Raw genomic sequence first — 14,892 nt, 5'->3', positions numbered from 1 at the left:
TAATTTTTTGAAAACCTCCGTAATTTTTCTTCTCTGTTAGAATATTGTATATGAATTTCAAAATATGAAGTTGACTTTGGCCCCTTCGCAAAAATAAAATAGGAACGGACGTATTGAAACAACGTAATGGAGATACGTGGTTTCGCACTTTGGCTGTTCATTCCGTTATCAATAAGCATCTTTTTTCAACTATAACTCTTTTATCAATTCTCAAACTCCATAACATGCAAAAATCAATTATTGTACATTCCCCTGGTTTTCAATGCCTACTTTTGACCTGCAGACAGCTGCATCACCTATCTCTCTTTCTTATCAATTGTTTTTATTCCCTGATTTCAAACTAGGCATGTTCCTAAAATGATTAATTGAATAATGGATTAATTTTTTCTCTAAATTCTTTATGGAGATGCTTAATCTTATGTTTCATGTAAAGGAGCAGTACCAAAAGTGAGGTGAGGCTAGGCTGAGGTGTGGAACCAATTGGGCCTATCTTGTAATATATGCGAGAGCTAGCATTTGCATACATTTTTTGCTGGATTCCCTATTCGACCCACCTAGCGTATTCTCATTGTAAAGTATTATTCATCTAAAGCAGTAGGTAGCGGTAGCTCTGTAGCATGACTGTAGAGTTTTAAGCTATAAAAGAAAACAAAACTGTGAAGATATACAGATTAGGAAATCCATTTTGGGATCTCCATGAGAAATGTGTATTTAAATTATGTAAAAATAAATTAAACAACGATCATGAAAAAGTTCGCATCAAAATTTAGTTGAAATCCCAGAATCGTGCATGTCAATGGGGAATCGATACTGCAATATACTGTAGTTATGAAACATGCAGAACTACAAACGTAGGCACGGAGTTTTTTTTAAATTTACCCACTGAACTAGAAAGATAGAAAAATCTTCTTAGTGCAATGTGGCATTTCAAAGGGAAAACCATTTCCTATCTTGCATTGTTGACAGTATTCCAGGAGTTTTTCACTTTCCTGTCAACAGTCAATGCTACCATTGTAGTAAAAAAGTATTCATTGCCAGCAGATCGATGCTTTATTCAATGGTCATGTTGCAGGAACCTATCATTGCGTAACGAATAATACCACTTCAACCATTGTCATGGGCTTAATATCATTTTTGCCAAGAAACAAGCAATCTAGTTATCTCTTTTTGAAGTGGAATTCCTAAAATTACAGTCACATATCGTTATTTCCCTGATCAAGGGACGTAACTTCTTTTCAAAGTTGCAAAATTCTTACTTATAAATAGTAAATTTATTAGAAAGCTTTAGCTCTTTCATTACAGAAACTTTCACTGACATGCCAAAATCACCCAGCAAAATTTTGGACAAAAATAACAGTCATACTCTCGTAAAAAAATAAATTTTTTGAGTTGAACTTGCAACCTTAAAATCAGTTGTGTTCCTTTATCTGAGGAACAACAATTTTAGGAATTGAAAGATGCCTATTCAGGTGCTATTCTTTCAGGACAAACGGTTCCTGTTCTCTTGCGAAATTTCTTGCGTTGCCAACAATGGTATTGATTTTACTTTCAAGAGACTGGATATAATAATGTGGATAAATTTATCGGGAATGAGCTTCACTGCATTTCTTGTTGTCTTATTTCCATTAAAGTTTTATTTACTTATTTTTTAAACAGAGAATTAAACGAAATAGTACTGGACAACATTTTGTATATTTCCCTTGGCTTGTTAAGAATAGACTCACCAAGTTTCAGTTCAGAATGATTTCTTTTTTGTTCAAAAACTTAAACAAGGAAATTACGCAACATCTGATGTTGTAAAGCTGATTCCCGTTAATTCTATCCATGTAATGCAGCAATACTGGGGTTGTCTTGGAAGTTCTAGTCTTCTCTGTCACTTATAATGTCGGGAAAAATTCTGTATAGGACTAAATTTAGCAGAAAGGTGATGATGAACATCGAGTTGAAAATGAACATAAAAAGTTTGATCCCACCAGAAGATTGGAGAGAAAGATGACTTCATTTGTCACCAACTAGATACTTTTTCTCAATTTTAATTTGTTAACAGGAAAACGTAGACAAGCCAATAAGCTCAGAGCAATACAGATACAAAGTTTCTCGACAATGTCAGTAGCCTCCTTTCTGCTAAACTCTTGTCAGATCGGGAGAGAAGTGGTTCAAAACGAAAAAAGAGGAAAGCCCATTTAGGTTTGTGCACAAAATTGCAGATTTACTGTGAGAAAAATACAAATGTTGATGTAATTGTCAAAGAAATTCATCATAAAAAAGGTGTTTTTTGACTAGAAAATACAAAGTCAGGGATATTGTGTGCATAATATTATGACTCATGAAATCTATTGCAGTAAGTGACAAAAAAACTGAACCAGTAAAGGGAATTGAGTAGTATTATAGTATTAATTAATGGAATTTAAGTTTGTGAACGGCACGACAGTGACTACGGTGACTTAGGTCCTTACTTGACACCTGGCACTGTGCAGCAGAGCAGTCTGCAATCAGTGTACTTCACAAAGAGAAATGGTTACATTCCAGCTCTCCTAAAAAACCCAATTACTATCATTGCTTGGAGTTTTTAGTGATTTAACTTCATTGTAAATGCAAAATATCTGAAATTTTTACAAAATAAATAAACTGTTTACTTCAGAATCCCTTCTCAATACATCAATCTCCGGAGTCTTCTGAACCTTTCTCGCCCCAAAGAGAGATGGTCTGACCTGCAGCTGAGAGAAACTGTGATTTTGTAGGGTGACAAATTATTGAGCTGACCACAAGACTTTGACCGTGGTTGTATTTAGTTTTAACTGCACTACTGACCAAGTCCCAACAGTAAACATTGCCATCAGTAGAACCGGATAATACATAGGTGTCCGATTGGTCAAGACAGCTCTCAATAGAAAAATCTTTAGTGCTGTGTCCTTGATACTCCGATAATAGCTCGCCCGAGTCTTTCTCTAACAAACGGATAACAGAGTCTGTACAACTAATAAGATAACATTGACTATCTCGTGTCAGAGTTGCGCTTGTAATTGGCTCACCGACAAAGTCGCAGAAAATCTGACACATCCGGATGTCATACCGACGGATTCTGCAGTCAAGAGAAGCTGTGATAATTTCATGGTCCGTCACAACTACTTTAGTGATGCAGTCTTTGGCTTCTTTTAGAACCTGAACAGGATCATACCGGTTTGATTTAATATCCCACAATATGACGCTGTTATCTAGTGAGCCTGAGCAGGCCATCGTCGACTCCTCATTGAAACTGACACAATGGACACGCCCTGTGTGCCCTCTGAATCTCCGAATCGGCTGACCGGTGGCGACATCCCACAAAATTACTGACTTGTCTGCCCCTGCAGAAATGATTCGATCACTGTCACATGACCCACAGACATCCAGAACATCGTTTCCGTGGCCACTGTAAGTTTTCAAATGAACCCCTCGATGAGGATTCCAAAGTTTGATTTTCTTGTCTGAGCCACAAGTTAGGCAGTACTCTCCATCGACATTAAACCTGACAGCTCGAATAGCTCCTTGCTTGCAATCTATTTTTTGAAGAAGAGAGTAATCCATCTTCAATCGCCAGAGCCAGGATCTGCGACAAAGCATCAAACAAGAATAAAAGTAAACGAATATTTTGAGACACTTAAATTTAAGATGCATAAAGCAGCTGAAGAGCGCTGCCTTTGAGCTCGTAGCTTATGAAAAACGTATTAACTAGCAAAACCTAAGAAAATCCCTTAAATTACACATATTTAGCTTCCCAGTAAATTACATGTCTTAGAAAAAACCAGGATTTAAGTATGACATTACAGTGATGCCAAATGTTTGGGTATAGTTCGTCAATAAATTCAAGGAAAATTTTGCAACTGGAAAGTCAACTCTCTAGGAAACTTTGCAGATGTATAAAAAAAAAACTTTCACAGTACAAACAGACATTCATTATACCTATTTCCCCTATGACACATAATGATGGCCGAAATACGAAATCACATATCTCTGTTATAGCGTTTCTAAATTTTCCTTTTTACTTAAATTTTTCAAAGAGAAACAAGCCATCTTCATAGCTTGAAATTCATACAGTAAATTCTGCTAACAAATTAAAAAAATGAAGGCAGTTTTCAAGTAATTATGCTGACTAGTTTCCTGAAGAAAAAAGTAAAGTATGACGAGAAGTCTGCAACGTCGCGAACGGAGACACTTCAGCCATCAAAATGAAGTATATTTTGAGGTATCTTAATACATTTTGATGCAGTTTAAAGGTAGAGAGGTTGAACTTGACAATGTTTAGGGCCCTTCTGACTGTAAATACTTCACTTCAAGGTAAAATCCAAGACCATGGCATTGATATTTCTAGTAACATTTCAAAAAAGAAGGAAAATGCTCAGCATTCAATTCTTTAAATCACGCACAACTTTCAAAGATGATGTATTGATTTGACTACATCAACGTTTAATTCCACCTTGAAAATATCGATGAATGTACAACCTTCCACATAAGAGATTCAATCGCTGTCTACTTTATTTTACATATATTAGAAAACTGATCCTAAGTCTTGCAATAACTTCGGATGGAAGTTTTCAGTCAAAATAGCTCCCAGCATAATAACAAATGACTTTAATATTTTGGATAGCACCAAAATTTGATAAGAAATTTTAAAATCTGGCTGCATGGGTGAGGCTTTTACTAACACAAGCTGCAAAATTCTCTTCAAACAAGTCTGAACATTTGGCCAGTATGTAATATCTCAGATTTTGATTTTTGAAAGTCTACAGGACTGTTAGAAAGCTCCGAGCCCCTACTTCAGGGATTTTTTTGGTTACCAAGGTAACCTTGTGCAATGCCTTGCCAGAGATAAATGAAATCTTGTGACGAGACGACCTACTATTCAAATTTCATAATCAGAACTTGTAGAAAAATGAGTGACATGCAATATTATTTCCTAAGTAATTTACGATAAATTAATGCAAGGAATTATGAAAAAAGTAACTTAGGGGAAGATTAACAATCAAAAATTTTGTTACAGCATACCATGGTCATGAATTTCTTTCATTATACATGCAATAACGACAGATATTGACAGTGAAACTACCAGACCACGTATCTTGGTTTGAGACATTGCAGACCTCCTGTAGTATGTTATTTTCTATATGGAAAAATTCTCAACGTCAATTCTTGAAAACTTCTGTGATTTTTATTCTCTGTGAAGAAAATTCTGTGAAAATTTCAAAGAATGATACTGTTTTGCACTTCTTCAAAAATATAAAATGGGAGTGGAGGTTTTTAAACACCGCCAACAAAATACATGGTGTGGTGGTTTCACTATCAACATTAATCTTCTAACATTGAACATGCCTTAACCTTTGTTCAGACGAGCTCAATTCACCATATTGCTATCTACATAATGGCTGAACCATTGAACAATAAAAGCTAATTTGAGGAAACATTGGTCCCACAGAATACTACGAAAACCAATACCTAGCAGGATATAATAATTTAGAGTGCTATCTGTCTTCACAAGAACTCAATTCACCAAATATTGCTACTTATGAATTAGCTGAACAATTAAGTAATGCACCTAAATTACAGAAATATTAGTCCTTAAAAATACCAAAAAATAAGACACCTAGCAGGATACCGATAAATACAAGTGTTAAAACTACTGAAGAGTTTGAATTTGTTGGGATATTGCACGATGTCCGGAGGGCTGCTTCTAGCTTTGGATGCGTTATTAGAACAAAGTAATGCAGGGCGGGAACTCCGACACCGCAGGCAAAAAATAAAAGCCAACGGTGGTGGAGTTACCAAACCACATCACAATTTCTTGCGGCACCTTGATGATCCAGCAAGTGTTGTTTCGAAACCTGGCTGAAAATGTAAACTTCACCTAAGAAAGTAAACATCAGGGATACAGAAACCTCCTTTCCTGAGAAGTGAGAAAAATAGGAGAGTCGGCTTACACTGAAACCTATCTTTCAAAATTGTGATAATTGATGGATTAAGAATAAAAGAGAAAATGATAAAAAAAAGGCGATCACTTTGTTGAGAAGGGGTTGTTGAAATTTAGAAACACAGATTTTAAAAATGGGATGCCATGAATCGTCTGCATCCATGAATTTAATTGCTCTCTGCTTACAACTGGTAAAATTACACCTAAACTTCTTTCTTCGCGTAGACATTCTCCTGTGAAGAAAAATATTAATGCGATACGGTAAAAATTCAGTTACTCTCTGGAAATGTTTGCTACTAGTGAAAGTGCCAGCTCAGGATATATATTGACGCTTTTACAACTTCTTTGATGAGCATAATCAAAAATATTAGAGCCGAACAAATTAATACAAAAGTTTCTTACAACTAAATTAAATATAAAATTAAACGAAGAGGGGGAATTAACACTACCTAGCTTCAAGCGATCTCGGTAATTATGAACGAGCAAAAAGTGAGCAAATTGTAACCTGATTCTTATCGAACATTCAAGACAGGATTTTCAAGAAATCCACTATAGGAGAGAACTCTGTTTTGCTCCTCTGACATCACTTTATAACAGATATTACTTCACTTTACATTATTTAATATATTGATGGCTACTGATGGCAGCGTTGCAAAGACATTTAAAATTAATCACAGAAAATTTTGAAGGACTTTATGGGTTGATTTTCCACAGAGGAAATGAAACTAAGTCAGAGATTCAGAAATGTTGCCATTGAGAAACACATTTGTCTGCTTTGACCATTGGCATAGCTACAGATTTACTGTTCATAAATTTTAATGGTTGCACCCAAAAATATATGAACTGCTTGTATGCTAATTATTTTACTACAATTGTCGAAATGTAAAATTAATACAATCTTTTAATTAGACTATTTGAATGAGCCTTAGTTAATGAGAATAATAATGAAATACAATTTGTGTTCTACTGTTGTTCGGCATTGATCTTGCCCAAGTCTAAGTATTCATTTCTTAAAATTATAGACTTAGAGGCTAAATAAGAGAGGGGCGAAAACCTTGAAAGCAGTGTCTTTCCATCAAGATTTGATGCAGAAATAATGGTCCATCTTCGCTGCAGTCTGTGGAGATATAGATGAAAAGAAACTAAGATGAGGAGGAACTACACACCCGCTGGCTGGATATTAATACGCCAACGGTGGTGTGGAGTTACCACCCAACCAAGTTCACAGATCTGATTTAAATTGCGGCGGTTGAATCCGGAAGAAGAGTAAGCGATGAGCGCCAATTGGTGATGATACACGGAAGTTGACAGATGAAGATGTCATTGCCACTTGGATCTTTGATCGAATACAGATTCCTTGAAAATACTGAATGGTTCTGACATGAGAGTGCAGAGCAACTCTTCCCCATATAGGAAGTCTTCCATACTCCAAAACATGCGGATTTTGCCCCTAAATGCCCTCGTTACTTTCCCTTGGGGCTTCTTCAATTTTAAGCCATATGTTTCCTAAAGATCACACTGCTAAATATTTTATCTCTAGAACTGTTTCAATTACCTCATTGGCTATTTTAATCTCCACGACCCATTTTCAAATCCCTGCCTCCAATAAAAAATCTGATCTGTTAGATTCCCGTTTTCTCTCCCTATTACTAGCTCAGCCAATGGAAATCACTTCGCAATTTGGAACTACAGTTTCTGGCTAATTGGTAAATACACTTACACGCACAGGAAAACCAGTGGTGCATTCTCTGTCTCAAAAGCAAACCAAAAATTGCAGGACCTAATTGGACAACATACTCCAAGTAAACTTAACTTACATTCTGTCACCACCTCCTTCAAATCATTACTATACATAAGAACAATACTTCCTCTCTACCCTATGGGAGCGAGAAAGTAAAAAGCAATGGCTACAGTCTACTTCCCTGTGGTGCTCTAAGCGTAACTTGCATTTCATTTGATAATTTATGTCTCATTTCTTACTGTCACCTTGTGGTATCCATAGGGTAGTTTTGAAAGCATTATAAAACTTTTTCATGTTCCTGATCAACTTAGTCCTACTTAAGTTCAGCCATTAAAGCTCTTCTAAAATCCACGAGGACTGCTACTCTGGTAGGCTAAGGACAATTTACTGAATGAACATATGAATGCTGCCAAATTTCCCTGATAGAAAATGGATTTTGCAAGAAAATAATGCTCATATTTCCTTGCAAACATTTGAGCATTCTAAAAATAATTTAGAAATATGCTGCTTGAAAAGCAAAACCTTACGATCGACAACTTAAGAATAAATTAGACTACTTTTGAAAAATTAACAAAACGATCGTAGACACAAGGCATTTCTTAATACCAAATATAAGTACGAGAACTGTTTGAGTATTAGAACTGTGGAAAAAGAGAATGGACAAATGTCACATCAACCTGAATGCTACTGTCATCAGACGGTCTATTGGTTAGCACAAACATGTTTTAGGAAAGGTACCATTTCCTGATGTGATACTTTGATGGTCAAAGTGCAAAATCACATAGGTCCATTTACAACCTCCTGTAAAACTTCCTGGAATTCCCTTTTCTGTTAGTGAATATTCTGTATAAATGATACGCTACAACGTTGGATTTCTATCCTTCAAAAAATGGGAATGCTCAGATGCAGAGCTGTTGAAACACTGCAAAGGAAAAATGTGGTTTAGCACTAGGCCATCAATTGGTCTATTCTTTTCTTTCCCCGGTTCCAAGAATTTTCGTAATAATACTAAAATTCATCACACAAATTAATCCAACTTATGCGAAAATGTCTGTTACCCAATACAGGGTTTCATAATTGCGGTGGCATTTCTTTGGCACCACGACACTGATGAATGAGATTGATCTCTTTGGAAGACATTGGATTAAACTTAGGGAATTATTAATAATTGTACTATATTCCTGGCATCTTGAACCATATGGCGTCTTTAAGTTACAACAAAATCGTCCACTCAAATTATAAAATACTGTATTGGACATCAGACATTTTCGCACATACCAATTCTTTGATCAAACAAAGTGGATCAACTTTTCAGAGTGTGACTACATGCTAAGACATGGAAATGCAGGAAAAAAATGGGGTACATTACGGCCTACTCAGAAACCCTGTGCTATGAGAGAATCAATTATGCACACCATTGGTTAGCTGCTTACTGGCTGTGAAAGGCTTAAAGGGAGATAATTTACATGGGACATTGAACCAAAGGATTTTAGCATTTCGCGAATTGCTACTGTAAACGTAAGACAAGACAATACTTACCGATTAGGTAACAAGCCAGCATTTAATGAGAGAGACGAGCCAACGTTTACCAAGTACGCGAAAAGCCGGCCTTTACCAAGGGGGTGACATCCTCTGCAGTGGGTACTCAAATGACCATAACGATGAATGTCGGTGTCATGCGAGATCTGTAACAAAGAGACACACAATTAGCATTCCGTCAAACGAATATTCTACAGAAACTAAATGTATAAATTGAGGCAAGATGTTTGACGACAAAGGACACAGAAATATTCTGACAGATATAATTATCATTCTCATAAAATTAATATACACGGACAACTACTTTGTTGCTTCTGGAGTTCGGCGGCTAAGGTTACATCAGGTTAGGTGCTATTCAAGAGAAAGGCGCAATCATGCGGCATAACAAACAGCTCAAAAGAAGCGACTGTTCTACTACAGCAGACTACTGCGTAATGAGTCTTCCGGAGCACCATGCATGCTTCAAGAAAAGCAGAAATCAAATAACGTGATAGGATGAATTTGAGAGGGACAAAGGATAGGAGAGCAGATGGGAGGCACACGGCATTACTTAGGGCCTAAATGACATCAAGGCATCTACAGAATCTTCATAGATAACTTCACTCAACAAAATCTCTCCACACTGGTCGGTTAACTACTTAGGGAAACATATCTAATCCTAACTAGAGCAAAAAGCCGGACTTCAACTGATCAGACCGCTCTCACAATCAGTGGGTGTTCCTAACCTCAAAAATTTCTAAGTCAATTTCGGCTTGGCATGTTATAATGCCGCTTAACCGGCCTGAACAAGCAATATGAGACTTGAAATAATGCAACAAACTAAAGTGAACACATAAAGAGAAAGTGATGAGAAGAAGAATGTGAGGATGGTCAGTTACCGGCGCATCGTGGCCAGACTTCAAATCCTCGAGGGTGTGATGGGAACACGCATTACTACGAAATTGATCAAAAAACTGAAAAACCAAGAGGAAACCTTCAGCGGATATACCTGGCCAAAAAGAGTTCAGGAATTCCAAAAGAACTTCATTCCAACTGAACATACCACGTTACGCCGGCCGAAATCGGACAAAGGAAGGAGCACATGGGCCGCGAGGCGTGGAGACGCTAACTTACGTTCAAGTTCACGTTCTGCAAGGTCTGAGGCGAGGAATTTTCGGCGATTCTCTCTGGTCACATGGATGAGTCGAAAACGATCGGGGATAAATATTAAATCGTTAAAGAAAATAAGACACTCACGTTAGTTTGGAAATGATCACGAAATCCGGGAACAGGACAAGGGAACCGACATGGAAATGATGGAGGCGGCCAACCTCGAAACTCGCTTCGCCTGGCGACGGATCTAAACAAAGGAGTGTGCGAGAGAGATGGTCGGATTGGCGCCACTTGTCGCACTCACACAAACGCCTGCACTCACGCACGCAGGGTTTCCCCTCCAAGCCGGCTAGAAGCGGCCGCGACGGAAAAAATGGCAGATGCCAGAAATAGGGTTGCGGGAGGGGGAGAGCGAGCTGGGAGGGGGTGTAGAGCGACGCGGCGGTAACGCCCTTCGCGCGCATGTTAGCCGGGAAATTTTGAATTTCGGCGGGAGATTTTGAATTTGCGCGTGGGCCACTCTAGGTCCGCAACCCAGGGTGAATGGTTTTAATCAGTGAAGCTGGAGAAACAAGGTTCGCCCAGCTCCAACGAATGATCGGAAGCGTTGTAAAAGGTGTGTTTCAGTAGTCGATTGTTGAACAAATACTCCTACGATCCCCACAAATAAATAAATAACAAAACAAACAAAAACTAATGAGAAACCAAGTGACACGGACTGGTGCTGTTATCCAGTGTGATTTTTGAAGCCGAATATTTTTGATTTTCCCCACGTGGTGTGTATGCTGTGTTATCGCGGAATAATTCTATGACATTATTTTTTGAGAGGAATGAGTTTTTTTGCGTGAGAAAATTTTGATAACTATAAATGACATTTCAATATAAAAATATATACATAAAATATGATATAGAGTACCCTATTTCAAAAGTTTCCCTCCTTGGATACCGATTGCTAAAATAAAGAAAAAAACCTCAAATTCTCAGGTGTATTTTATTTTATTTTTCGAAATATTAAATTGAATAAAACCACTTTAAATTCTAAGTCGACTTTTAAATAATAAATGAAAATCAGAAAGAAATTCACTGAACATAGTGTTCATTAGAGTTCCCTCTAAAATTTTGATTACGAGTAGAGATAATTAGGCAGAGAGGAATAAAGTGATTGATTTCGCTAACTTCGTGCTTAAATGATAAATAGCTATAGTGTCAATTCTTTAATATGAGGGGGTTAGAATCAAAGGAGCACAATTGCATCGCAACATTTCATTTTACCAATTCATTTACTCAGTCAGGAACGGTTGCAAACCATCCTCTAATTTTTTATTGCGATTATATGAAAATTCCCTAAAATTTTCGAAACAACTCATGCACCCATCAATAAATGGAGATATCATTTATCAGGAGAAAATAACATACGGCTGGTTAAGCTCAAGACTACTCATAACCGGACCCCCCCCCCCTCCAAAAAAAATTGACTTATTTGTAACTGAACATTCTCCTTTTTAATTTAGTCCCATTACTTCAGTCCCTTTGGCTTTGGCCCCTAAGAAATCCTCAGATGTACTTGAAGCGACAACCGCTTTTCACTGCTTACTCTTCCTCTCTTTTAAGCAGTGGCGTAGCGTGCTTTGCGATCTATCGATATTTCCCCATTTGAAGCTGTGGTTAATAATCGATTATTAACGTGTTCGCTGCGAACACCCTGTTTATCGACACTTTTCCATTGGTTTAAACGGCCGATCAATCGATATATCTCAAAGCACGCCACGCCACTGCTCTTCAGCTGCATTACTAATATTTCTGGACATATTCCAGTCGGGATGAAATTTCAAAATTTCAGAGGCAAGGGTCCCCTGCACAAAGTGGAGCGGGCGTCCCCCGCTACTTTGCCGGAGGGGCCCATAAATTCTAAATCCGGCGCAGTGTTGAAACGAAAGACGTTGAGAATACACACTCTCTGCGGAGCATGACCACGGTTGCGGCTTCGGAGCCTCTCTCGTTATTTGTACCTCGGCGAGTGCAAGTCACCGATTCGCCGCGACCCGTGAGACTAAAAGAAAAGGGATGTAAATGAAAAGAGGTGGGCTTGAAGGAATGTAGACAGCCAGTGGCCGCCGGGAGAGGAGGAAAGGGCGAGGGAGAAATTGTGGGAGAAAGATGATCGATGGAAGAGGCCGCGAGTTAGAGGGAGACAGGGGATGCGTCCTCGAGGAGAGGATTGAGTCAATGTGACCAAAGAGGGGTTACTTAACGCATGTAATTTCCTTCGCGGGGTTGCCAAACTTATCGAAGTTCAATGAGTAAGATGTTGGCTCGTCATATATTATCGTCACCTCCCGACCGAAGTATTACAAGCGCCGTACGAGGTTTCAAAATTTCCGCCGCCAGTTAAATTTTTTACAGAGAAATTGTTGGTTGGATCTGATTGAAAATTCCTCTGAATTTTATCGGCGAAACTAAGAACATTCAGCGAAATTTTCGGACAGCTTCGTTGAGCAATTTCTCTGTGAAAAAATAAAATGGCGGCGGAAATTTTGAGACGTCACGTGGCGCTTGTGATACATTGGTCGGAAGGTGGCGATATCACAAATAGTATTGTTTGTTTTTTTTTCGTGAGCTTAAGCCGACTGATTTTTAATTAAAAATTAATAAATTAGTATATTTATATTGAAATATTCAAGAATGTTTGTTATTATGTACGTCCATGGTTGGTGAATCACACATTCTTTATTTTAAATTCATTCGTTTTAATTTAAAACCAGTTCGCTGAATCTCATAAAAAACGTAATATTTTCGTCGCTACAAGTGTTAGCGCATCTAACAAAACGCGCGTCACTAAATTGATCTAATGAAACATCAACCCCACCTGTCTTTCTTAGACAGAGAAAATTGGTTTAAATTTTTTTTCCTCTAAAAATGTAAAAACATCTAAAAGACATAAGATGCCGTACAAGAAAGAAGAAAAAACATAAACAAATTTGAATTTAAACTTCTACATCGGTTCACTCTATATGCTCGATCTAAAATTAGAGATCTCTTGATGTAATGGTAAAAAATGCATTTGGCTGGTTTGTTAGTTGATTTACAACGATCAGCAACCAGGCTATTTAAATCGCGGACCAGGAAACCTTAAATTTTTAACTTTAATTGCTTAAAGAGTTTTAAAATTTCGGTGACTACTATTGGATCATCTGAGCTTAACGGATGGATGTTTTGAGGAAGGGAATGCGTCTTGAATAAATTCATATATCATGTTTGGTTGCATTTTAGTACGTGCAAGGTCTATGCATGCGGGTGTTAAAAGCATGTGCGAACAGACCCCGGTCACGCAAGTTGGAACCACAGCTCGCCGTGTACTTAGATATGCATAACTGGTGGTTTTAAGGCGCAACGAAGAATCGAAGTTATACGCACGTGACGCATGACGCAGCTGAATCTCGCTGTAGATAGCTGTCACTTATTTTAAACGAATTATGGAGGTATGCAGAACGAAAACTGAGGAGTCGAGCATTTTTGTGCTTTAAAATTTAAACTTGTATTGCGAAGTGGCATCACCGCAGGGTTAGAGTCTTGAAACCTATCAAGGTAATCTTCTCTAACCCTTTCCAGACCGCGATATAAACCGGGGATAAAACGTGGCCTTACGAAAAAGATTCATGGCGGTCGATTATTTTAATTTTATCGTCTGTATAATTAATTTAATAAACTATTTTTTTCTCTCTTTTTTTGGTTCGCCAAGAGAAAAATTTGCTTCTGTTGTATTATTTGTCAATCAAAAAACCTCGACAAGTTTTCGACCAGAATAATGATTTTCGACTCAATTGCAAACCCGATTTTTGTATCGTGATTTTCACGTTGATTTTGTCTTATGTTTCATTATTTTCAAATCATGAGCAATGACTCTGTTATAACCCCTTGGCAAAATTGCCAGTCCGGAGAATGGTGGGCAACATATTGGTCCCGTCCGTGGACAGGTCACCCCCATTGCTGGTCCGCAAACTGGTCGGTCAAAAGACTGAAAATTACGGCAGCAACGGGCTAGTCATTGATTTGAAATACAAAAAGATGCCCCCCTCCCCTCCGACCGACTTTTGATGTATAATGCGATAGATTAAGAAAGAAGTATCAAAACAATTCACAGGTTAATGTAAAAACATTTTAGAACTTATTTTTCATATATTTGTTTCGACAGTTTTCAATAAAAATTTACGATATTTATTTTTTTATTTTTTTGGGCTTATATTTTCATTCTCTTGGATATGCGTGTTGCAAATTCAAAAATTGAAGGCGTTTCCGCTTCACCAAGACTAGATTAAGTTCATCGCAACGTGTAACGCCTTACTGATGCAACTATTCGTGTTCCACGGATGTGCGTGTTGCATGTTCAAAATTGAAGGTACTTTATCTCTTCTCACTTCTTCAGAGACGCACGGGAATTGTCTTCAGTTGTAGCACCCGAAAAACGGAATACCTATATACAGAGAAACTAGGTAAAGCGTTCCAGTCCTTTCACTAAAAGCTTGAAGCTCTTACTGCGTTTTTTTCATGGAATAGTTCTGATAAGGCGTCTCAATTA

At 37.7% G+C, this 14,892-nt stretch overlaps 1 protein-coding gene across 2 annotated transcripts; it reads right to left on the bottom strand.

Moving 5' to 3' along the window:
• Positions 1 to 2,182: 2,182 nt before the first annotated feature.
• LOC109032638 (WD repeat domain-containing protein 83) lies at positions 2,183 to 10,623 on the bottom strand. 2 transcript variants are annotated; one of them, XM_019044876.2, is made up of 3 exons: positions 10,103 to 10,623; positions 9,225 to 9,370; positions 2,183 to 3,589 (listed from the first exon to the last, which is right to left on the bottom strand). In XM_019044876.2, exons 1-3 carry the CDS (start codon positions 10,262 to 10,264, stop codon positions 2,659 to 2,661), a joined length of 1,239 nt encoding a protein of 412 aa, XP_018900421.2. In that variant the 5' UTR covers positions 10,265 to 10,623; the 3' UTR covers positions 2,183 to 2,658. The 2 variants fall into 2 exon arrangements, with proteins under 2 accessions (XP_018900421.2, XP_018900429.2); XM_019044884.2 differs by having other exon boundaries at positions 10,461 to 10,613.
• Positions 10,624 to 14,892: the final 4,269 nt, after the last annotated feature.

Source organism: Bemisia tabaci, chromosome 5, assembly GCF_918797505.1.
Source record: "Bemisia tabaci chromosome 5, PGI_BMITA_v3".
Lineage (NCBI taxonomy): Eukaryota > Metazoa > Arthropoda > Insecta > Hemiptera > Aleyrodidae > Bemisia > Bemisia tabaci.
The sequence above is the reverse complement of the archived record's forward strand: the minus strand, read 5'-3'. Positions and strand labels throughout refer to the sequence as shown.

Coding starts and splice junctions, on each gene's coding strand:
- LOC109032638 (XM_019044876.2), bottom strand. CDS start 10,264: ATGTTCAGTTGGAATGAAGTTCTTTTGGAATTCCTGAACTCTTTTTGG. Junction 9,371..10,102: donor AGTCTGGCCACGATGCGCCG/GTAACTGACCAT, acceptor TCTTTGTTACAG/ATCTCGCATGACACCGACAT. Junction 3,590..9,224: donor GCTGGCTTGTTACCTAATCG/GTAAGTATTGTC, acceptor GCTTTGTCGCAG/ATCCTGGCTCTGGCGATTGA.